This window comes from Pristiophorus japonicus, chromosome 6 (genome assembly GCF_044704955.1).
Source record: "Pristiophorus japonicus isolate sPriJap1 chromosome 6, sPriJap1.hap1, whole genome shotgun sequence".
In the NCBI taxonomy this organism is placed as follows: Eukaryota; Metazoa; Chordata; class Chondrichthyes; family Pristiophoridae; genus Pristiophorus; species Pristiophorus japonicus.
In genome coordinates, this window is record NC_091982.1 from 74,903,265 (window position 1) to 74,926,165 (window position 22,901).

General features: G+C 46.9%; 1 protein-coding gene across 2 annotated transcripts in view; it reads right to left on the minus strand.

The window, feature by feature from the left end:
• LOC139265694 (TNFAIP3-interacting protein 3) overlaps positions 1-6,904 on the minus strand; it is a 41,578-nt gene extending 34,674 nt beyond the window's left edge. The window contains exons 1-2 of one of the 2 annotated variants that reach the window (XM_070882943.1): positions 6,654-6,904; positions 6,228-6,447 (exon numbers count right to left, since the gene is read on the minus strand). In XM_070882943.1, the coding sequence (XP_070739044.1) occupies positions 6,228-6,358 (131 nt within the window). In that variant the 5' untranslated portion in view covers positions 6,359-6,447; positions 6,654-6,904. Of the gene's footprint in view, positions 1-6,227; positions 6,451-6,653 lie in introns of both variants that reach the window. The other variant, XM_070882942.1, reaches the window with a different exon arrangement.
• Between the last annotated feature and the right edge of the window lie 15,997 nt (positions 6,905-22,901).

Genomic DNA, 22,901 nt, shown 5'->3' on the forward strand with positions numbered 1-22,901 from the left:
GGAGAGATTGAGTAGATTGGGCCAATACTCTCTGGGGTTTAAAGAATGAGAGGTGATCTCATTGAAACATATAAAATTCTGAGGGGGATTGACAGGATAAATGCTAAGAGATTGTTTTCCCTGGCTGGAGAGTCTAGAACTAGGGGGTATAGGGGGCGAAATTGGACTCCTCTGCGCCTCCCGTTAGCGTCTCCCGCTAAATTCGGTGGGAGGTTTGCGGTGGCAGCACGGCATTGCGCCCCGATCTCCTTCGCCTGGAGATCGTGACATCATCGTCGTGTGCATCGTCCCGGTAGTGCTGCGTACCCGAAATTGCATTCCGCCCCCTGCAGCAGGAGGCGTGCATCGGCAAGCCGGCTGCTTCGGGGGTGATGCTTAAAGGCAAGGTGGCCGAGGTAATTTAAAAAAAAGCGTACCTTCTCTCTTGCAGGTTTTCACGCTAGTTCCTGCCCGCGATCGATCAGCCCGGCACTCTGCTTGAGTGCCAGGCTGATCGGGCGGGATTGTAGCTGCCGTCGTGGAGAAGGTAAGTTTTTTTCCTTTGCTTTAAGGGAGGGAAGGAGCCTTTCAACGCGGCAGCACTGCACGGCCCAGTGTACAGCACTGCTCCACTCACCGCTCCATCTACTGGCCAGTGCACTCCAGGAAGCTGGATTTAGCACTCCACTTCCTTCCTGGAGCACAAACACAAATTTTTTTTAAAAGATTTAAATCATTAGCGCCTGCTGCTAATTTTTCTATCTTTTAAAAGTTAGCGTCTCAAATGGGACGCTCCCCAATTTCACCCCCATAGTCTCAGGATAAGGGGTCGGTCTTTTAAGACTGAGATTAGAAGAGGAATTTCTTCACTCAGAGGGTTGTGAATCTTTGGAATTCTCTACCCCAAAGAGCTGTGGATGCTGAGTCTTTGAGTATATTCAAGGCTGAGATAAGATAGATTTTTGGACTCTAGAGGAATCAAGGGATATGGGGATCGAGCAGGAAAGTGGAGTTGAAATCGAAGATCAGCCGTGATCTTAGTGAATAACAGAGCAGGTTCAAAAGGCCATATGGCCTACTCGTGCTCCTAATTCTTATGTCCTTATGTTAAAAATAGCAGAGATGAATGTCATGCGAATTGATTAAGATTTTGTTACTAATATTGTACAGTGTGATGTCCAGCCCTTGACTTCAAAACATTGGCTTAAGTTTCAACCCATACATCTCAATTAACTGATGTCACTTACTACCAGAGTTTATTGAGGTACACAAAGCAATAACATGCACATCTTACTTCCATTCTAATATAAACCATTAACAAACAAACTACAGGAGGTGTTAATAAAAGCCTGAATTGTTTGAATAAGCTCAAAGTTAATAAAGGTTGAACCTCCCTTATCCGGAACCCTCGGGACCTGGCCTGTGCCTGATAAGGAATTTTTCCGGATGAGGGGTGGTCACGTTAAATTGGATGGTACAGGTACTGAGCAAGGAGATATCGGGGCTGGCTGGCTTGGGGCTGGGAGCGTGACAGAGAGATCATGACGGTGGGGGGGGGCGATGGAGTGGGGTGGATCATGGGGTCAGGTCAGCGATTGCAGGAGTCGGCAGCAAGGAAAGACTTCAATCTGTTCATGTCGGAGTTCTGCGCATGTGCTACCCAATGGCCGGGAATGGTTCTGGACGAGAGGTGCTTCCAGATAAGGGAATTCTGGATAAGGGAGGTTCAACCTGTACTGAACAGTTCCCTCAACAACAGCTATTGGCTCATCCCTACTTTTATCCAAGTAAGTAAATGTAATAACTGCTGTTTCATAATATTTTATTTTGAAATACGAGCTTTGGTCTTCTTTAAGGACCAGTGTTGACATCGTAAAAGGTCTTACTTTGATTGAGAAAAACTAGGATTAATGTTCTTTAAAAAACATTCCTACTTTTTAGCCTCATCTATGTTTTCACATATAAAAGTAAACCCATGATATCAGTTTTTAGTATCAGAACATTCAATTGGTTGAAAATAAAGGGACTTTAAATGCTAGTTCTCGGTCTATGAAAAATACTTTTTCAACTCATCTCCCAAAATGGATTTTTCAAAGGAGAAAGGGATTTAAAAAGATTGGACAGGTTCGTTTTCATAGAAAACAAGTAACATTGAAATTAAAAATAGAACAGTGAATCTTGAAGATAATAGATTACATTTTTAACATTTTTAAGTATGAGGCCTAAATTATATGCTATGTGAAATTAACTCAATGACATGTATGTAAATGCAGAAATGCTTGAAATACAGGCTTATGCATCTTTACAAACTCTGAAATGGCAGCCTATCTTTTCACTAATGTTTTTAACAGATCATAGAATGGTTACAGCACGGAAAAGGCCATTCGGCCCATCGAGCCCGTGCCAAATCTCAACTAGTCCCACTCCCAAACCTTCCCCCGTAGCCCTGCAAATCTTTTTCCTTCAGATACTTATCCAACTCCCTTTTGAAAGATAAGATTGAGTCTGCCTCCATCACCTTTTCAGGCAGTATATTCCAGATCCTAACCACTCGCTGCATAAAAAAGATTTTTCTTACATCGCCTTTGCTTCTTTTCCCAATCACCTTAAATCTGTATCCTCTGGTTCTCGACCCTTCTGCCAATGGGAACAGTTTCTATCTACCCAGTCCAGATCCCTCATGATTTTGAACACCTTTATCAAATCTCCTCACAATCTTCTCTGCTCCAAGGAGAACAACCCCAGCTTCTCCAGTTTATCAAAGTAACTGAAGTCCCTGATTCCTGAAATCATTCTCGTAAATCTTTACTGCACCTTCTCTTGGGCCTTCACATCCTTCCTAAAGTGTGGTGCCCAGAATTGGACACAGTACTCCAGTTGGGGCTGTACCAATGTTTTATACAGGTTCATCAGAATTTCCACACATAATTTTGTACTCTATGGGACTGAAATTCACCCCCGCCCGAAACGGGTCGCACCTTCTGCTCCTGAAGTGTTTTTTCCACTGCATCAGATGAGGTGTCTCTTTCGGTAAATTCAGTTCTGTCTTTTTTTTCAGGCGGACTGGAAGTCAGTCATAATGGGGGTGGAAGTCGGGCAGTGAGCAGCAGATCACCAACAAGAGAGGCAGAAGTGGAGGCGCGACAGAGTCTCCGCTGCTGTCAATCATCAGCGGAATGGTGATGATGTCATGATGCGTGTGCGTCACCACGGCTCTCCCCTTAACTTAAAGGGGAGAGCCTTCGGCATTTTAAAACTTCAGTCCACTGGGCCACCAGGGAGGGTTTTGGTCGGGCCAGTGGCCTGGCACCCAAGAGGAGCGACAGACTGCCTGTTGATGGCCCGGCCGAACCCGGGGTCATAATTGTCAGCCCGACCTGGTAGTCAGCCGACAAAAAAAAATCATGGGGCAGTGCGCCCTCCCCTTGAAGGGCCGCCACACTGCCATGGCTCACACACTGAAAGCAAGGTGCACCGACAGAAAAAGCTGTGGGTGCACTGCACGGCAGATCAAAGATTTTTGGAGCTAAATTTTGCTGGCGGTGCGGGAGATTGATGGTGCGCTATTTGATTACACAGCTAGGACGGGTCGGCAGCAGTGGAGCGGAAGTGGGGACCACAGGAAAAACTCCCGAGGTGAATTTCGCTGGCGGCGGCCATTGGACTCCGTCACTTCGCTGACACTTTTGGGGGTAAGAGGCCTTTTTGGGAGGCTGAATTTCGGCCTCTATACCTCTATTTATGAAGCCCAGGATCTCATCATCCTTTTTAACTGCTTTCTCAACCTGCCCTGACACCTTCAACGATTTGTGCACACATAAAACCCAGGTCTCTCTGTTCGTGCACCCCCTTTAGGATTGCACTATTTAGTTTATTTTTCCTCTCCTCATTCTTTCGACCAAAATGTATCACTTCACACTTTTCTGCATTAAATTTCATCTGCCATCGCCCATTTCACCAGCCTGTCTATGTCTTCCTAAAGTCTATCACTCTCCTCCTCACTGTTCATTATACTTCCAAGTTTTGTTTCATCTGTGAACTTTGAAATTGTGCCCTGTACACCCACATCCAAGTCATTAATATATATCAAGAAAAGCAGTGGTCCTAGAACCGACCACTGGGGAACACTACTGTGTACCTTCCTCAGTATGTAAAACAACCGTTCACCATTACTCTCTGTTTCCTGTCACTTAGCAAAGTTTTGTATCTATGCTGCCACTGTCCCTTTCATTTCATTGGGCTTCAACTTTGCTGGAAAACCTACTATGTGACACTTTGATCAAGCTGGTTAAACACGATTTGCCTTTAACAAATCCGTGCTGGCTTTCCTTAATTAATCCACACCTATTCAAATGACTGTTAATTTTGGTCCTGATTACTGTTTCTAAAAGCTTCCTCACTACGGAGGTTAAACTGACTGGCCTGTAGTTGCTGGGTTTATCTTTACACCCTTCTGTGAACAATAGTGTAATATTTGCAATTCTTCAGTCCTCTGGCACTACCCCCGTATCTCTGGAGGATTGGAATATTATGGCCAGTACCTCCGCAATTTCCGCCCTCAATTCCCTCAGCATCATTGAATGCATCCCATCTGCTCCTGAAGATTTACCTACTTTAAGTATAGCCAGCCTTTCTAATACCACTTCTTTATCAATTTTTATCCTATCAAGTGTCTCCACTACCTCCTCCTCTACTATGACTATGGCAGCATCTTCTTCTTTGGTGAACTCAGATGCAAAGTACTCATTTAGTACCTCAGTCATACCCTCTGCCTCCAGGCATAGGTCTCCTTTTTGGTCCCTAATTGGCCCCACCCCTCCTCTTACTGCCCTTTTACTATTTATATGCCGAGAGAATATTTTTGGATTACATTTTATATTGGTTGCCATTCTACGCTGATAACCTCTGTGCCTTTTTATTTTTGTTTTCACCTCCTCTGACCTTTCTATATATAGCCTGATTCTTATATGCATTTGGAACCTGACATCTGTCATACACGACTTTTTCTACTTCAACATATTCTCTATCTGTTTCATCATCCAGGGAGCCCTGACATTTGATGCCCTGTTTTTCCCCTTAGTGGGAATGTATCTCAACTGTACCTGAACAATTTCCTCTTTAAAGGGAACCCACTGTTCCATTACAGTTTTTCCTGTCAATCTTTGATTCCAGTTTACCCGGGCCAGATCCATTCTCATCCCACTGAAATTGGCCTTCCCCCAGTTAAATATTTTTACTTGAGGTTGCTCCCTGTCCTTTTCCATAGCTAATCTAAACCTTATGAAACTATAATCATAAACCTTATGATACTATGATCATCAGATGTCCCAACTGCTTCTTCATTTGCAGGACTATCCCTGTATCCTGATTTTTCTGACCTCTCATTGGTCCAGTTTTGTTCATAATTAGGGCTGTTTTTTGTAAGGGAAATACTTTTGTCTGCGGAATTCTTGAAGCGCTGTGAAGTCGAGGGGACTTGATGTATTTCACACAATTATTGTGCAAAGAATTCACAACATGACAAAAATAGATAACCTGCAAAACTTTCAGCCCTGTCCCTGACAGAAATGTCATCATGCAGGTAAGTAAATAAAATCCCCTATTTAAATATGTCTCAATAGAAACACAAAACAAATGATCTTAATGTGCACTTGCATGTAGCATTTCTGAAAATGGATTTGGCAGTGACTCTCTGAAATGGGGTTGTGAAAGTCAGGATATCTGGTGTTAATATTTAATGAAGAGGCTTATTCATAATTAAACACCTGAAGCAATTAAACGCTATACATAATAACGTTAAGAATATTTTAAATTTAGAAAAGTATTCACCCCTTGCTAGAGTATGATCCCATGACTGCTGAGTATTTTCTTATATCTCACTCCAGTGACCAATATTCATACATGAGCCTCAACGATGTATATTTGACTATGGGAGGCATCACAGCTGAGCCTGCGCCTGAACCTGTCCTCACTGAAAAGCCATACACATTTTACCCAGACCCAGTTAGGAGGCACTGAATAGTAATCAGTCGGGACAACCTACCTGATTTTCCCTTTGCAACCCAAAAAGGCCGAAGTCAATCATAATGACCCTGTTAAGACCCCAGTTGACTCAGCAATCGAGCCGAAGACCTTCCTGCTCTGTCGACCTCAGCTACTCACTGCATAGACTTGCTGAGTGACGCGGGGAGGAGAATGGGGTGGAAGCAGTTCTCTAAATAAAGTGAACAATCTCTCTAACAACTTACCCTAAAGCAACTTCAGGTGTGGTGATGTCTTTGCTTTCATCTTTGTGGTAAAGCTTGGAAGCTTTGTCGAACGTCGGCTGCAGCTTCTGGCTGTGAGTGGAGTGGGGCATCGGCATCGCCTTGGCTTCCATTCTTCAATCCCAGACTGTGGTAGCACACTGCACCGTCCCACAGATCCTGCCAGTACTGACTGCAGCAGCCCTGTCGCCGGCCTTTCAACCTACTGGATCAAATAGAGGAAGTGGCTTTGATTCAGTTTCAGAAGGAAATTTACTCAGCGTCAGGTGCGGATCAACAGACAACCAGGAGTTACATACAGCTCTCCCCACGTTTATATTCTATTAAAACAAATGACAGTAAATCCGATCATTAAAAATGACGAACAACCGCATGTTTCACTAATTTTGAAGTGTGAGTACATCTTACATGAATTATTCACAGCATCACTTTCAGCTCGCGTCTTTCCAAAGCGCTGCATTTTGTAATTTGGATGCCAAACTTCCTTGTTATTTCAAAAGAAACTTTTCATCACGTGAATACCTATTCCGAGACTGCACAGACGGGCGGATGTGATCGCTGCGGTGTCAGAAAATGCCCCGGGACTTTCCAGAACATACAAGAAAGCGGAAGAGGGAAGCGAGTGTCCGATCTACAGCTCAGCTCCACGCCGAGCTGATCCTGGTTTTTGCTTTTGTTTTTTTTGTTGAACAAAGTGTTGGTGCGGGTCACAGTCCTGCCCCTTCTCGGCTGGACGCCGGCCAGTGCGCTCCCAGCTGGCCCGCACCTGTTTGCAACTGGGACAACGGGTCATTTGCTCGGCTCATCGCCCACGCTGCCGACCTTGTCTTTGTGGTCAGTCCGATGTGTAACGATGACTCTTGTATCCCCTCCACTACCCCGGAAAAAAAAATCTGTACTTTCCACGGCATCAGACTATTATTTCAAATATGTACTTTCCACTTAAAAGCCAACCAGTTCAAGCGGTGCAGTCTTCAGTGACAGCTGTGAGTCAGGTTTAGCGTGATTTAGAGTGCATTTACCCTCCAGTTACCTCAAGTCTACAGCACAGAAACAGGCTATTCGGCTCAACAGGTCCATGCAGGGTTTATGCTCCGCACGAGCCCCCTCCCACCCTTCTTCTCTTTAGGCAGTTACCCCCAGTCGAGGATGACTTGCTTCCACAGTAATATGAATCTAATCTAGGCTGACATTCCAGTGCAGTGCTGAGAGAGTGCTGTACCGTCTTTTGGATGAGACGTTAAACCCGTCTGCCCTTGCAGGTGGACGTAAAACATCGCATGGCACTATTTCAAAGAAGAGCAGGGGAGTTATCCCCAGTTTCCTGGCCAATATTTATTCCTCAATCAACATAACAAAAACAGATTATCTGGTCATTATCACATTGCTGTTTGTGGGAGCTTGCTGTGCGCAAGTTGGCTGCCGCACTTCCTACAATGGAACAGTGACTCCCCTCCAAAAGTAAAAAGTGCTTTGAGATGTCCGGTGGTCATGAAAGGCGCTATATAAATCCAAGTCTTTCTTTAAGGTGACTAATGAGTCCTATGCAGTATCTACAGACCTGCCACAGGTGGGGCAGGTGTTGGTTGAAGGAACAGATGGGTGGGGTGCTTGGTTTGTCATACACTCCTTCTGCTGTTTGTACTTGGCTTCTGCCTGCTCCCGACGAAGAAACTCGAAGTGTTCGGCGCTTTCTCGAATGCTTCTCCTCCACTTTGAGCGGTCTTGGGCCAGGGATTCCCAAGAGTCAGTGAAGATGTTACATTTTTTCAAGGAGGCTTTGAGGAGGTCCTTGAAATGTTTTCTCTGTTCTCCTGGGACTCGCTTGCAGTGACAGAGCTCGGTGTAGAGTGCTTGTTTTGGGAATCTTGTATCAGGCATGCAGACAATGTGGCCCGTCCATTGGAGCTGATTGAGCATGAGCAATGTCTCGATTCTGGGGATGTTGGGCTGAGAGAGAACACTGACGTTGGTACGCCTATCCTGCCAATGGATTTGGAAAGGACACAGCCCTCTGGAGAGCTATGATTGGCAAGGAAAACAAACTCCAATGGTATCCTCTTCCTGACAAAATGCTTAGAACATGATCTTATCATAATCAACACCTTGTTCCGTCAGAGAGACAAGTATAAGGCCTCATGGCAAAACCCTAGTTCCAGGCATTGGCATCTGCTAGACTATGTCATCGTCCGAGCGAGGGACCACAAGGACGTCCGCGTCATGACAGGAGCTGGCGACTGCCGGACTGACCATCCCCTAATCCGCTCTGTTATTTCCATCAAACTAGTCTCAAAATGGCGGCGGCAACAGAAATGCTGCCATAGAAAAATCAACGCTAAAGCACTCAAAGACCCTGCAAAGAAAGCTCTATGCAGACAAAGCCTCATTGCCAACCTGACGCCTCCCAATGAACCGGAGCCACAGAGTGTCCATAGTGCCTGGTCTGCCCTCAAGTTCACCATAATTAGCATCTGTGCAGAGGCTCTTGGTTACTCTACTAGAAAACATCAAGACTGGTTTGAGGAGCTAATAAATCTTAAACGTAAGATGTTGTTGAGTTGCAAATATCATCACAACTCGAGGGAAAGAAAACAGACAATTGAAGGCCGAGGTCCAACAAAAAATTCGTGACCTAAAGAATACATGGTGGATGGAAAGAGCGCAGGTGATCCAGCAACTAGCCGGCAATCATGACGGCGTGGATTCTTTAGCATAGTCAAACCAACCTACGGCTTAACCACCCAAGGACCTATCCCACTGAGAGCTATGAACAGGGAGGTGCTCATCAAGGACAGAGAGGCAGTATGTGCCCGCTGGAAGGATCAAATCAAAGATTTCCTTAACTAAGACTCTGTCTTTGATGTGAGTGTTCTTGACACCATCCCACAGCATGCTACCCCTCACTATCTCGGCACAATCCCAGCCCGGCATGAGGTTGAAAAGGCCATCCGACAATTGAAAAACAAAAAGGCTTCCGGAGCAGATGGAATCTCTGCTGAAGTACTAAAGCATGGCGGAGAAGTACTCTTGGATCCATTACCTCATCTCTCTTATCTGGAAGGAGGCGAGCATGCCAGGGGATTTCAGAGATGCTGTAATCATGACCATCTTCAAGAAAGGAGACAAGTCTGATTATGGTAATTACAGAGGAGTTTCACTGCTGTCTGCCACAGGGAAAATTATCGCAAGAATCCTCCTCAATCGGCTCCTCCCAGTGACTGAAGAGCTCCTCCCAGAGTCGCAATGCGGATTCTGCCCACTAAGAGACTGTGTTATTCTTTCCCTTGGACTGATATTCCTCTTTAAATTAAATTTTACTAAAAAGCTGGTAATGTTAATAAAAAAGCAGTTTTGTTCCTGCTGCAATGACTGGAAATTTTGCCCAAGGAAGCAGTTGAGGCTAGCTCATTGAATGTATTCAAGTCACAGATAGATAAATTTTTAACCAATAAGGGAATTGAGGGTTATGGGGAGCGGGCGGGTAAGTGGATCTGAGTCCACGGCCAGATCAGCCATGATCTTGTTGAATGGCGGAGCAGGCTCGAGGGTCTAGATGGCCTACTCCTGTTCCTAATTCTTATGTTCTTATGTTCTTATGTAACATTTACACCCTCTTTCACCTTATTGGTCCTTGTACCTCTCTTCCCTTGTTTTACTATCAGTCTCTCTCTCACTGTGTTCCTGTTTCTCTCCCTTTTACCTTGCTTTGACTGCCTTTTTCATGTCTGTGTCTCCTTCTATCTACTCTCCAGACTCTCTTTACCTATATATTTGTCCTCCTTTATACTCGTCCTTTTTGCTGCTCTCTCTGAATGTCTGTTATTCTCACCCCCCCATTTCTGAGATTCTATTTTGGTTTCCCTATTTGTGTGTATCACCCTCTCCACTCTCCATTACTTTATGAATGTCCTGGTGCTTTCTGTATTATCTCCAGTGATCTCCCACCACCTGTGGACATCTGCTGTGTGTGGCAGACTCCTTAAGCCTCTGCCCAGCTGATCAATGAATTACACTAGTCTTCTGCTCTCTGACCCCTGAGCAGCTCATCAATACACATTTAGCAAGACTGGAAAGACACGAGTCCCACATAAGACTGGTGCTGCTTGGCATCTGAACACCATCCAGTTGGAGGTTCCCTGTAACAGTTGCTGTAAGTCTAACCTTGGGTGTTTACAATATTACAAAGTTTGGGCATTAAAGGGACAGGCTCGCATAAGTAATGAAGGACATAAATAATGGATATCTGATTTTTTTTAAATGCTGGAAATGTTCAGAAGACTGATCAACATTTAAAGAGAAAGGTAGTTTAAAGTTTCAGGTGTAACCTGTCTCAAAATTTAACAATCATTTTTCTTTTCTCGGCTGCCCGTGTCCTAACTCGCACCAAGTCCTGCTCATCCATGACCTCTGTGCTCGCTGACTTACATTGGCTTCCGGTTAAGCAACACCTTGATTTCAAAATTGTAAAATCCCTCCATGGCCTCGCCCCTCCCTATCTCTATAATCTCCTCCAGCCCCACAAACCCCGCCCCCCGAGATATCTGCGCTCCTCTAATTCTGTCCCCTTGAGCATCACAGATTATAATCGCTCAGCCATTGGTGGCCGAGCCTTCTGTTGCCTAGGCCCCAAGTTCTGGACCTCCTTCCCTAAACCTCTCAGCCTCTCTACCTCTCTTTCCTCCTTCAAGACGCTCCTTAAAACCTACCTCACCTGTGCTAATTTCTACTTAGTCGGCTCAGTGACAAATATTTTATCTCATGTGAAGCGCCTTGGGACGCTTTTACTATGTTAAAGGTGCTATATAAATGCAAGGTGTTGTTTATATATAAAAGGTGTGGGTGACAATTTTTAGGTGCTTTTTTTTTAAAGGGTGTTATAATTTTCTCGTGAACATATGTCACCCTTCTCTTGCTTTTCTGCTGCTTCTCTTCTGTTGCAGACCCGGCATCTTTTGTGGCTCGGAAGGGCATCTTGTTAGCAGGCCATCAGCAATGGTCCTCTTGATCACATGACAGTGTAACCCAATTAAGACTTCCCCTCATCATCCCGCATTCCCCACCCCCACCACCCACATTCCCACCAGAAAGATCTTGGCCTTCAGTCAGGTGGCTAAGATTGGGGGCAATGTGGTAATTCTAAAGGCTATTACTATTTCTAAGATTTTAATTGTAAATAAAATCAAGTTTATAAAAATAATGAAATCAGTGTAAATAAGTGTAACTTTCAAAATATTGCTCTCTGCTTGCCTGAAAACTGAAGAAAAAGCTGTTTTTGAGCGAGCAAAGAAACGCAAATGACTGGATTTTCGGCTTTCTTCGTTTTGGGGTGAAAACAGAGGTGGGGTGGGAAAATTACTGCCCAATTAGCGTTACCGATTAAATGCCTAACTTTCGGTATTTGGGTTCTGCGCCAGGGGTGCAGCGTAAAGGGAGGCGTTGCACTATTTTTGCGGCGCAAAAACGGGGTCCTCGCCAACTTTAGTGTGGTGGCGGGAGCGCTCCGAGAGAGGCCTTGGGAAGGGAAAAAAAAATCAAAAAATATTGCCAAAACCCTTACCTGAAAAATTGACGCAAAAATATAAAAAAATAAAAAGTTAAACTACATTTTTTTGAGTTTTTTCAACTCACCGCTGCCGGCAGAGCTGGACCGCCATGCTTTCCCTGGCGGTCATCAGAGCGCGGCATGCGGTTCGGGTGAGTCTTGAAACTCGGACATTGTCACAATCAGAGTCATCACATCCCAGTGCAGCTCTCCCTGGCGGTGCTTCTAAAAGCTGCCGCAAAAACTGAGCCGAGGATCACGACCGGGTGAAAAACAGCTGAGTATCCTATTTTTCGCGGCGGAGGGTCAAAACGCGGCGCAAACCCGGTCGTAAATCCCTCGAAAATCCAGCCGAAAGTATAACAATTTATCTGGTCATAGACACAACAGTTAATCTTTGATGCATGTTAATAACCCAGACTTGAAAGGGTTCGTCCCGGACAAGTGAACCAGTGGTCACCAGTGCTTGATAATTCCTGGATGACTTAAAATTCTCTTTTTAAATCTCCATAATTTATTCTTTAGTAATAAAAAAAATACTGCCATGCTGGTAAAGGAAAATGAAGAAGAGGAAGAGGGAGTGGACTGCACTGGCAATATAAAATACCATTCACCATTCATGGGGCATATAGCCACAAGCTGAACTGACACTTGTACGATCCTTCACAGGATCCCCCTCGCAAATGATGAAGTCATTCTTGCCTGGTCTAGAAAACAGGAACAGAGCTATCACTCCAAAAGAGACCAGAGGCAAGGAGTGCAGATTGGCTTTGACAACTCCATATATGGAATACTAGCATTTATTAGTCGAGGTATAGAATACAAGAGCAGGGAGATGTAATGACTCAAGAGTCTTGTTACTGTAAACTGTGTCAGGTGTAAACCTGATCCACCTTTATTCGCGCCCAAAGTACCCGCGTGACATAGTACCCGTGCTTATATATACCCGTGACTGTGCACCACGCATACAGCCGATGACCTCCGACAGTAGCGCCCTCTGGTATCTAGTGACCCCAGGCATCAATACATAACAACATCCCCCTTTCAAGATCTTAATAGCAATCTTTTTACAAATTAAGATGGTCTGAGACTTTCCGCTCATGAGTTGATCGTCTCAGTTCAACTTTAATTCTAGGCGAGCGTTCTAAGTCAGCTGTGACTGAAGGCTGAGTAACAGATCTGGTGGGAATGGTAATGACCACATTAGACTGAAGGTACAGGTTCAGGAATGACAGCAGAGTCCTCTGATGAATGAACATTGGTTGGTTGGTCACTGACTGCATCTTCCTCAAATGGTTCCAGTTCATCCGTGTGCCACGGTTTTACCTGGTCAACATGTTTCCTGCATGTTTTCCCATTCTTGAGCACTCTGTAACCCTCCTTGGCTGTAACAGTACCGGCGATCCACTTTGGACCTTGACCATAGTTCAGTACATAAACTGGATCGTTAAAAGAAATATCACATGACACAGCAGCACGATCATGATACTATTGCTGACTTTGACATTTGTTTTCAACACAATCATTTAAATCAGGATGAATAGGAGAGAGCTTGGTCTTGAGATTTCTCTTCATCAGTATTTCAGCAGGGGAAACCCCAGTAAGCATATGAAGTCGTGTCCTGTAACTGAGCAATATACATGACAAACGAGTCTGCAGTGAACCCTGAGTTACATATTTCATACTTTGCTTGATCGTTTGAACAGCACGCTCTACTTGACCATTAGAAGCAGGTTTGAATGGAACTGACCTCACAAGTCTAATGCCATTGAGCTTCATGAACTCCTGAAACTCAAGACTTGTGAAACAAGATCCGTTGTCACTCACAACAATGTCAGGTAAGCCATGAGTAGCAAACATGACACAAAGGCGCTTAATAGTGGCTGTAAGTGTACTGGATACATAATGATACACTCTATCCACTTTGAATATGCATCCACCACAACAAAAAAACATTTTTCCCAGGAACGGACCCGCAAAATGAATGTGAATCCTCGACCATGGTTTAGATGGCCACGACCAAAGACTCAGCGGAGATTCCTTTGGTACTTTACTTAGCTGCATGCAAGTATTGCACTAATGCACACATGATTCCAGATCAGAGTCGATTCCAGATCAGAGTCAATTCCAGGCCATCATACATGAGACCTAGCAATGGCTTTCATCATGACAATACCGGGATGAGTGCTATGTAGTTCACGTTCACATTTTTCTCTACCTTTCTTGGCATGCTGACACGATTACCCCACAGTAAACAATCTGACTGAATGGACAGCTCACCTTTGCGACGGTTGTAAGGTTTGGTCTCATCATACATCTCCATAGGTATTGCAGACCAATCACCACTGAGGACACAATGTTTCACAACCGATAAGATAGGATCATGGCTGGTCCAGATCCTAACTTGTTGAGCAGCGACAGGAGTTCCTTCACTCTCAAAAGCATCCATTACTAACAGTCGATCTGCAGGTTGAGGTGTATTTCAGATCAGGGGTGGGCAAAGGCAGATGACTCAGTGCATCGGCACAATCCTCAGTACCGGGTCTATGACAAATAACTTATTCATAGGCAGACAATGTCAATGCCCACCTCTGAATACGGGATGATGCATTGGTATTGATACCTTTGTTTTCAGAAAACAATGAAATGAGTGGCTTGTGATCCGCTTCGAGTTCAAAACGAAGAACAAACAGGTACTGATGCATCTTTTTTACCCCACACACACAGGCCAAAGCTTGTTTTTCTACCATGGTGTAAGCTCTTTCCGCTTTTTATAAACTTCTCAAAGCATACGCAACAGGTTGTAGCTTACCCGACTCATTTGCTTGTTGGAGTACACAGCCAACCCCATATGATGAAGCATTACAGGCCAATACAAGACGCTTACACGGATCGTAATAAACAAGCAACTTGTTTGAACAGAGCAGATTCTTAGCTTTCTCAAAGGCTCTATCTTGAGACAGACCCCAGAACCAGTTGTCACCTTTTCTGAGTAGCATGTGCAGTGGCTCTAATAAAGTGCTCAATCTGGGTAAGAAATTACCGAAGTAGTTAAGTAGCCCAAGGAACGAACGCAGCTCCATCACATTCTGAGGCCTGGGTGCATTTTTGATGGCCTTGGTTTTCAAATCAGTAGGCCTGATGCCATCAGCAGAAATCTTCCTCCCCAGGAATTCAACTTAAGGTGCCATGAAGACACACTTCGAACGTTTCAGTCTGAGTCCCACTTTGTCCAGATGATGTAGGACTTCTGCAAAATTGTTCAGATGTTCAGTACTGTCGCAACCTGTGATCAGAATTTCATATTGAAACATGACAGTTTTAGGAATGGACTTCCGTAGACTCTCCATATTCCTCTGAAATATGACTGCCGCCAAACGAATTCCAAAAGGACACATGTTGTAGACAAACAGTCCATTATGGGTGTTGATGAAAGTGAGATTCTTCGAAGTGCCAACAAGCTCCTGTATCCTAAAGGCCAATGTCAGATCTAGCTTAGTGAACAACATTCCACCAGCTAACATGGTGAACAGGTCATCAGCTTTCGGTAACGGATACTGATCCTGTTTCAAAAATCGGTTAATCGTAACCTTGTAGACTCCACAAATCCTGTCAGTGCCATCACTCTTCAACACAGGAACAATAGGACTGGTCCACTCGTTAAACTCAACCGGTGATATTATTCCTTCAGGTTGGTATTGTGTTCCTAACACAGTTGAGACTGCACACAGGGAGGTTAAAGTAACAGTGACCTCAGTCTTTATTAAGACACCCCAGAGTGAGGAACAGGCCTTAGGGGCCGGCTTATATACAGTGCTCCCAAGGGATGCTGGAATCCCTTGGGACTTCAGGGGATGCACTCCCTGGTGGTGGAACATGGGAGCGCAAGCTTTACAGGTACACAACCTCACTCCCCCGCAAAGTCTAAGTGAAAACTATTTACAAGGTGAGGCAGTCAGGTGCCTTTCTTTCCCTGGTGGACCGCCTCGGTACAAATGTCTGTTCTGGTGTGTTGGCTGTGCCCTCGCTGGGCTGGCGTGTTGTTGGCTCTGCAGGACTGCTGGGTGAGCCTGGCCTTGCTGGGCTATTGGGCGTGATGGGTTCGATTTCCTGGTCGAAAAAGGTGGTGTCTACTGTGGGTTGTTCAGGGCAGTCTGTGAACCACAGCCTCGTTTGGTCCAGGTGATTTCTACAAATTTGTCCATTGTCTAGTTTGACTACAAACACCCTACTCCCTTCTTTAGCTATCACCGTGCCCGCAATCCACTTGGGACCATGTCCATAGTTTAGCACATTCACAGGGTCATTCAGATCAATTTCCCATGACACAGTGGCGTCACCAACATTTACATTTTGTTGCTGCCGCCTGCTCTCTAGCTGATCATGCAGGTTGGGGTGAACCAGCGAGAGTCTGGTTTGAAGTGTCCTTTTCATGAGTAGCTCAGCCGGGGGCACCCCTGTGAGCAAGTGGGGTCTCGTGCTGTAGCTGAGCAGTACTCGGGACAGGCGGGTTTGGAGTGAGCCTTCTGTGACTCGTTTAAGGCTCTGTTTGATTGTTTGTACTGCCCGCTCTGCCTGCCCATTGGAGGCTGGTTTAAACGGGGCCGAGGTAACATGTTTGATCCCATTGCGGGTCATGAATTCTTTAAATTCGGCACTGGTGAAACATGGCCTGTTGTCACTGACCAGTATGTCAGGCAGGCCGTGGGTGGCAAACATGGCCCTCAGGCTTTTAATGGTTGCGGTGGCGGTGCTTCCCGACATTATTTCACATTTAATCCATTTTGAAAAAGCATCCACCACCACCAGAAACATTTTACCAAGAAATGGGCCTGCATAGTCGACATGAATCCTTGACCATGGTCTGGAGGGTCAGGACCACAAACTTAGTGGTGCCTCTCTGGGCACATTGCTCAACTGAGCACACACGCTGCATTGCCGTACAGAGGATTCTAAGTCAGAGTCGATACCGGGCCACCACACGTGGGATCTGGCTATCACTTTCATCATTACTATACCCGGGTCGGGTGTGTGCTGTGGAGATCCAAGATGAACATCTCCCTGCTCTTTTTGGGTAGCACTACGCGGTTACCCCACAACAGGCAGTCTGCCTGAATGGACAGCTCGTCCTTTCGCCGCTGGAACGGCTTGATTAGCTCTTGCATTTCAACGGGGATGCTGGCCCAGCTCCCATGCAGTGCACAGTTTTTTTACTAGGGACAGCAGAGGATCTTGGCTGGTCCAAGTCCTAATCTGGCGGGCCGTGACAGGTGATTTATCATTTTCAAACACTTCCATGACCATCAACAAGTCTGCGGGCTGCGCCACCATCAACAAGTTTGCAGACTGCGCCATTTCCACCCCTGTGGTGGGCAATGGTAGTGAACTGAGAGCATCCGCACAGTTCTCGGTGCCTGGCCAGTGGCGGATGGTATAGTTATACGCTGATAGCGCGAGTGCCCACCTTTGTATGTGGGCTGAGGAATTAGTACTTATCCCCTTGTTTTCAGCGAACAGGGATATGAGGGGCTTGATCGATTTCCAGCTCAAATTTGAGGCTAAGTAGGTACTGATGCATTTTCTTTACCCCGAACACACATGCTATTGCCTCTTTCTCAATCATGCTGTAGGCCCTTTCAGCCTCAGGCAAGCTCCTGGAGGATTAGGCGACAGGTTGCAACTTCCCCGCAACATTAGCTTGTTGTAATACACACCCGACTCCGTACGACGACGCATCACATGCTAGCACAATCTTTTACACGGGTTATACAATACAAGCAGCTTGTTGGAGCATAAAATGTTTCTGGCTTTCTCAAAAGTAATTAATTGTTTTTTTCCCCATACCCAGTTCTCACCTTTGCGCAATAACACACGTAGGGGCTCTAAGAGGGTGCTTAACCCCAGTAGGAAGTTACCAAAATAGTTGAGGAGTCCCAGGAATGACCGCAGCTCCGTGACGTTCTGTGGCCTGGGTGTGTTCCTGATAGCCTCTGTCTTGGCATCTGTGGGCCGAATGCCGTCCGCCACGATCTTTCTCCCCATAAACTCCACTTCTGTTGCCATGAAGACGCATTTCGACCTCTTCAGCCGCAGCCCTACGCGATCCAGTTGCTGGAGGCCCTCCTCCAGGTTTTGTCCCGACCCGTGACCAATATGTCGTCCTGAAAAACCACCGTGCGTGGTACCAACTTGAGTAGGCTCTTCATGTTTCTCTGGAAGATTGCTGCAGCCGACCGAATTCCAAACGGGCATCTGTTGTAGATGAACAGTCCCTTGTGCGTGTTAATGCAGGTGAGTCCCTTGGAAGACTCCTCCAGCTCCTGCATCATGTAAGCCGAAGTCAGGTCGAGCTTGGTGAACGTCTTGCCTCCTGCCAGCGTCGCAAATAGGTCGTCTGCCTTAGGTAGTGGGTATTGGTCCTGTCGCGAGAAATGATTAATAGTTACTTTATAATCGCTGCAAATCCTGACCGTGCCATCACATTTGAGTACTGGAACAATTGGGCTGGCCCACTCGCTGAATTCCACTGGGGAGATGATGCCCTCGCGTTGCAGCCTGTCCAGCTCGATTTCCACTATCTCCCTCATCATGTGAGGTACCGCTCGTGCCTGATGGTTAATGGGCCGTGTAATATCCTGACACACTTCTATAAATTCACACGAGGCACATTCTGCAGACATGGTCACTCTGTGACCTGGACCTTTATTCACAGGACCAAGAAGTGATGACCCTTCGTGGGACCTCCCTTTATATACCTAGATGACCAGGTGAGGAGTGTCTCCCACAAGTTCACCCCTGTGGTCAACGTGTGCATTTCTTAGGTGTACACAGTGTGCAGTGTTGTTCTGAAGGTTACAGTTACATGAAGGTTACATACATGACATCACCTCCCCCCCCCACTCCCGCCCAACGTCTTATGGGGTCAAAGATTAAGTCTTTCAGGCGGTCGACGCTCTCTCGTGGAGCGCCGCAGTTGGGGCTCTGGTTGTTGAGCCTTGGCATGCGTCTCTGTCACCTGTGGTGATTCCGGCTTGTCCGGGCTGGCCGCAGGGACTGTGCATGCTGCTGAATGTTCTTGTTGCTCGTTCACTGGCGGTGGTGTGGGCAACATTTCATGATCTTCCTCAGGTTCCTCAGTGTCCATGCTGAACCTTTTTTTAACTTGGTCCAGATGCTTGCGACATATCTGTCCATTGTTAAGTCTGACCACGATGACCCTATTCCCCTCTTTGCCAATTACAGTACCCTCAAGCCACTTGGGCCCCAAAGTGTGATTAAGAACAAATACAGGATTATCGATTTCTATACATCTCGCCTTTGAGTTATGGTCATGGCACTCATTTTGGGACTGGCGCTTGCCCTCAACAATGTCTGACAGGACTGGATGAATGAGGGACAGCTGGGTTTTAAGTGTACGTTTCATGAGTAGTTCCACGGGCGGGACTCCCGTGAGCGAATGCAATCGGGACCTATAGGCCAGCAGGAGGCGCGATAGGCGACATTGAAGGGAGGGTCCTTGAATCCGGAGCATGCCCTGTTTTATGATTTGGACCGCACCTTCCGCCTGGCCATTGGAAGCCGGCTTGAACGGTGCCATCCTGACATGTTTGACGCCATTACCCAACATGAACTCCCAGAATTCATAGCGAGTGAAACACGGGCCGTTGTTGCTAACCAGGATGTCCGGCAAGCCATGGGTCGCAAAGACCGCATACAGACTCTCCACAGTGGTGGATGTCGTGCATGAATTCAATATGATGCACTCGATCCATTTCGAGTGCGCATCAACAACAATGAGGAACTTTTTTCCCATGAACGGGCCCACGTAGTCTACATGTATACGTGACCATGGCCTGGTGGGCCTGGGCCACGGGCTGAGTGGGGCCTCCCTGGGGGCATTGCCCAGCTGGGCACACGTCGTGCACCTGCGAACATAGTGTTCCAGGTCTGAGTCAATTCCCGGCCACCATTCATGTGACCGGGCAATGGCCTTCATTAGTACGATGTCTGGGTGCTCGCTGTGGAGTTCCCTGATGAATGCTTCTCTTCCCTTCTTTGGCATGACTACCTAGGCAGTCGGCTTGGATGGAGATCTCATCCATCCGTCTGTGAAATGGTCTGACCTCCTCGGGGCATGCTCTGTGTGCGGGCGCCCAATCCCCAGTCAGGACACTTTTCTTAATCAAGGATAAGAGGGGATCTCTGTTGGTCCAGATTTTGATCTGGCGGGCTGTGATGGGGGAGCCTGCGCTGTCAAAGGCTTCAACGGCCATGACCATCTCAGCGCTTTGCTCCGCTGCCAGTGGAAGCCTGCTGAGTGCATCAGCGCAATTTTCGGTGCCTGGCCGGTGCCGTATGGTGTAGTCATATGCAGCCAGTGTGAGAGCCCATCGCTGTATGCGAGCTGATGCATTGGCATTGACAGCTTTGCTGTCTGACAACAGGGATGTTAACGGCTTGTGGTCCGTTTCTAACTCGAACCTTCTGCCAAAAAGGTACTGGTGCATCTTTTTCACCCTGTAGACACATGCAAGTGCTTCCTTTTCAAACATCCCATGTCCCCGTTCTGCTTGGGAGAGCGACCTGGAGGCATAAGCCACCGGTTGGAGTTGGCCCTCATCATTACACTGCTGCAACACACACTCAACCCCATAGGATGATGCATCACATGTCAAAACCAATTTCTTACAGGGGTTGTACAGAGTCAACAGCTTATTAGAACAAAGCAGGTTCCGCGCCCGATTGAAAGCCCGTTCCTGACAGTCCCCCCAAAACCAATCGCAACCCTTACGCAGGAGCATGTGTTGCGGCTCCAACAACATGCTTAAGTTCGGCAGAAAGTTCCCGAAATAGTTCAAGAGTCCCAGAAATGAACGCAACTCCGATGTGTTGCCGGGCCTTGGCACACGACGAATCGCCTCTGTTTTGGATTCGGTAGGCCGGATCCCATCTGCAGCAACCCTCCTGCCCAAAAACTCGACCTCTGGGGCCAAAAACACACACTTGGACTTCTTTAGTCGCAGGCATACCCGGTCCAGTCGGCGTAGCACCTCCTCCAGGTTGTGGAGGTGTTCCTCGGTGTCTCAACCCGTGATAAGAATGTCGTCCTGAAATACGATTGTTCCAGGGATGGACTTGAGCAGGCTTTCCATGTTCATTTGAAAGACCGCGGCCGCTGATTGAATGCCAAATGGACACCTGTTGTAGACAAACAGCTCCTTGTGCGTGGTGATGGTGGTCAGTAGCTTGGATTCTTCGGCCAGTTCCTGGGTCATGTAGGCTGAAGTGAGGTCCAACTTGGTGAACAGCTTGCCGCCTGCCTGTGTGGCAAAAAGATCCTCCGCTCTCGGAAGCGGGTATTGGTCTTGTGGTGACACTCAGTTGATAGTGGCCTTGTAGTCGCCACAGATCCTGACCGAGCCATCCGTTTTTAGGACAGGGACGATGGGGCTTGCCCAGTCGCTGAATTCAACGGGCAAAATTATGCTCTCTCTTAGCAACCTGTCCAACTCACTCTCAATTTTCTCCCGCATCACATACTGCACAGCTCTGGTTTTGTGGTGCACTGGTCTGGCGTCCGGGGTGATGCGTATCACTACTTTGGTACCTTTGAAAGTCCCGACACCAGGTTGAAATAGTGACTCAAATTTCTGTAGGACCTGTGAGCATGAACTAGGCTCCACAGATGAAATGGTGTGCACATCCCCCATTTCCAGTTCAACTCGGCTAGCCAGCTCCTCCCCAAAAGCGCGGGACCATTTCCCGGGACAATCCAGAGTGGCAGCCGGTTCTTTGATCCATTATGTGTGACCACCAACATTGCACTGCCTAGCACTGGGATGATCTCTTTGGTGTACGTCCGTAGTTGCATGTCAATGCATTCTAGTTTGAGTCTGCTAGCTCTGAGTGGCCATAGTTTCGCGAATTGTTGGACACTCATAAGTGACTGGCTGGCCCCTGTGTCCAGCTCCATGCGTACCTGGATGCTGTTTAATAGGACTTTCATCAGCATAGGTGGCGTTTTGGTATATGAGCTGTGGATGTTTGTCACATGAACCAGCTGAACTTCAGTGTCCATTGCTTTGTCCCAAGCATCAACCTGCCTTGCAGACCCCTCTTCTGGTCATCTGCCTCGTAAATTAACCTCGCTGCGGGCTTCCTGCACATTCTGGCTCAATGTCCACTGAAGTTACAATTTCTACAGATAAATTGTTGAAAGCTACAGGTTTTTTGCAGCATTTCTGCCCCCGCACCTCCAGCATGAGCTGAGATCGTTGTGAACAAAAGGGCTGTTACCAGGCATTCCTCTCTGATTGTCTCTTTGATAACTCTTGAGCACTCTGTTAATGGGTGTCAATGGCTCCATCCCGGGAAGCATTGTCCACCGTGATGGCGTAAATGTCCATTCAACCTGCCATTGTCTCTGTTGAGGACCTACGCTAGAGTCTATTGCTGCCTGGGTGGTGTCGAATTGCCCTTGCCTGCCTGCGGGGTTCTGAGTCGCATTTACAATGTTAACTCCCTGATCCCTCGCTATGTTGGAAGCAGAGTTGCGCACGTATATTTTGGTTTCCTCCTCCCCCGCCATGAAGGTCTGAGCCATCAATGCCCCCGCTTCCAAGGTCAAGTCCTTGGTCTCAATTAGCTTTCTGAAAATCCCGGCATGACCAATGCCCTCAATAAAGAAATCCCTTAACATCTCCCCCCTGCAGGCGTCTGTGAACTTACAGAGGCTGGCCAAGCGCCGAAAGTCCGCAGCGAAGTCCGGTATGCTCTGTTCTTCCCGACGTCGGTGTGTATAGAATCAGTGTCGGGCCATGTTTACACTGCTCGCCAGTTTGAGGTGCTCACCGATCAGTTTGCTGAGCTCTTCAAAGGTTTTGTCTGCCGGCTTCTCGGGTGCGAGCAGGTCTTTCATCAGCGCGTACATCTTAGGTCCACAGCTGGTCAGTAGATGCGCTCTTCGCTTGGCAGCCGCTGCCTCTCCAACCAGTACTTCATGACAAAGCTCTGCTGGAGCCTCTCAACGAAATCGTCCCAGTCCTCACCAGCACAGTACCGTTCCTCTGTGCTACCTGTGGCCATTCTCGTGAGTCGTTGATTCCCGTTTCTCG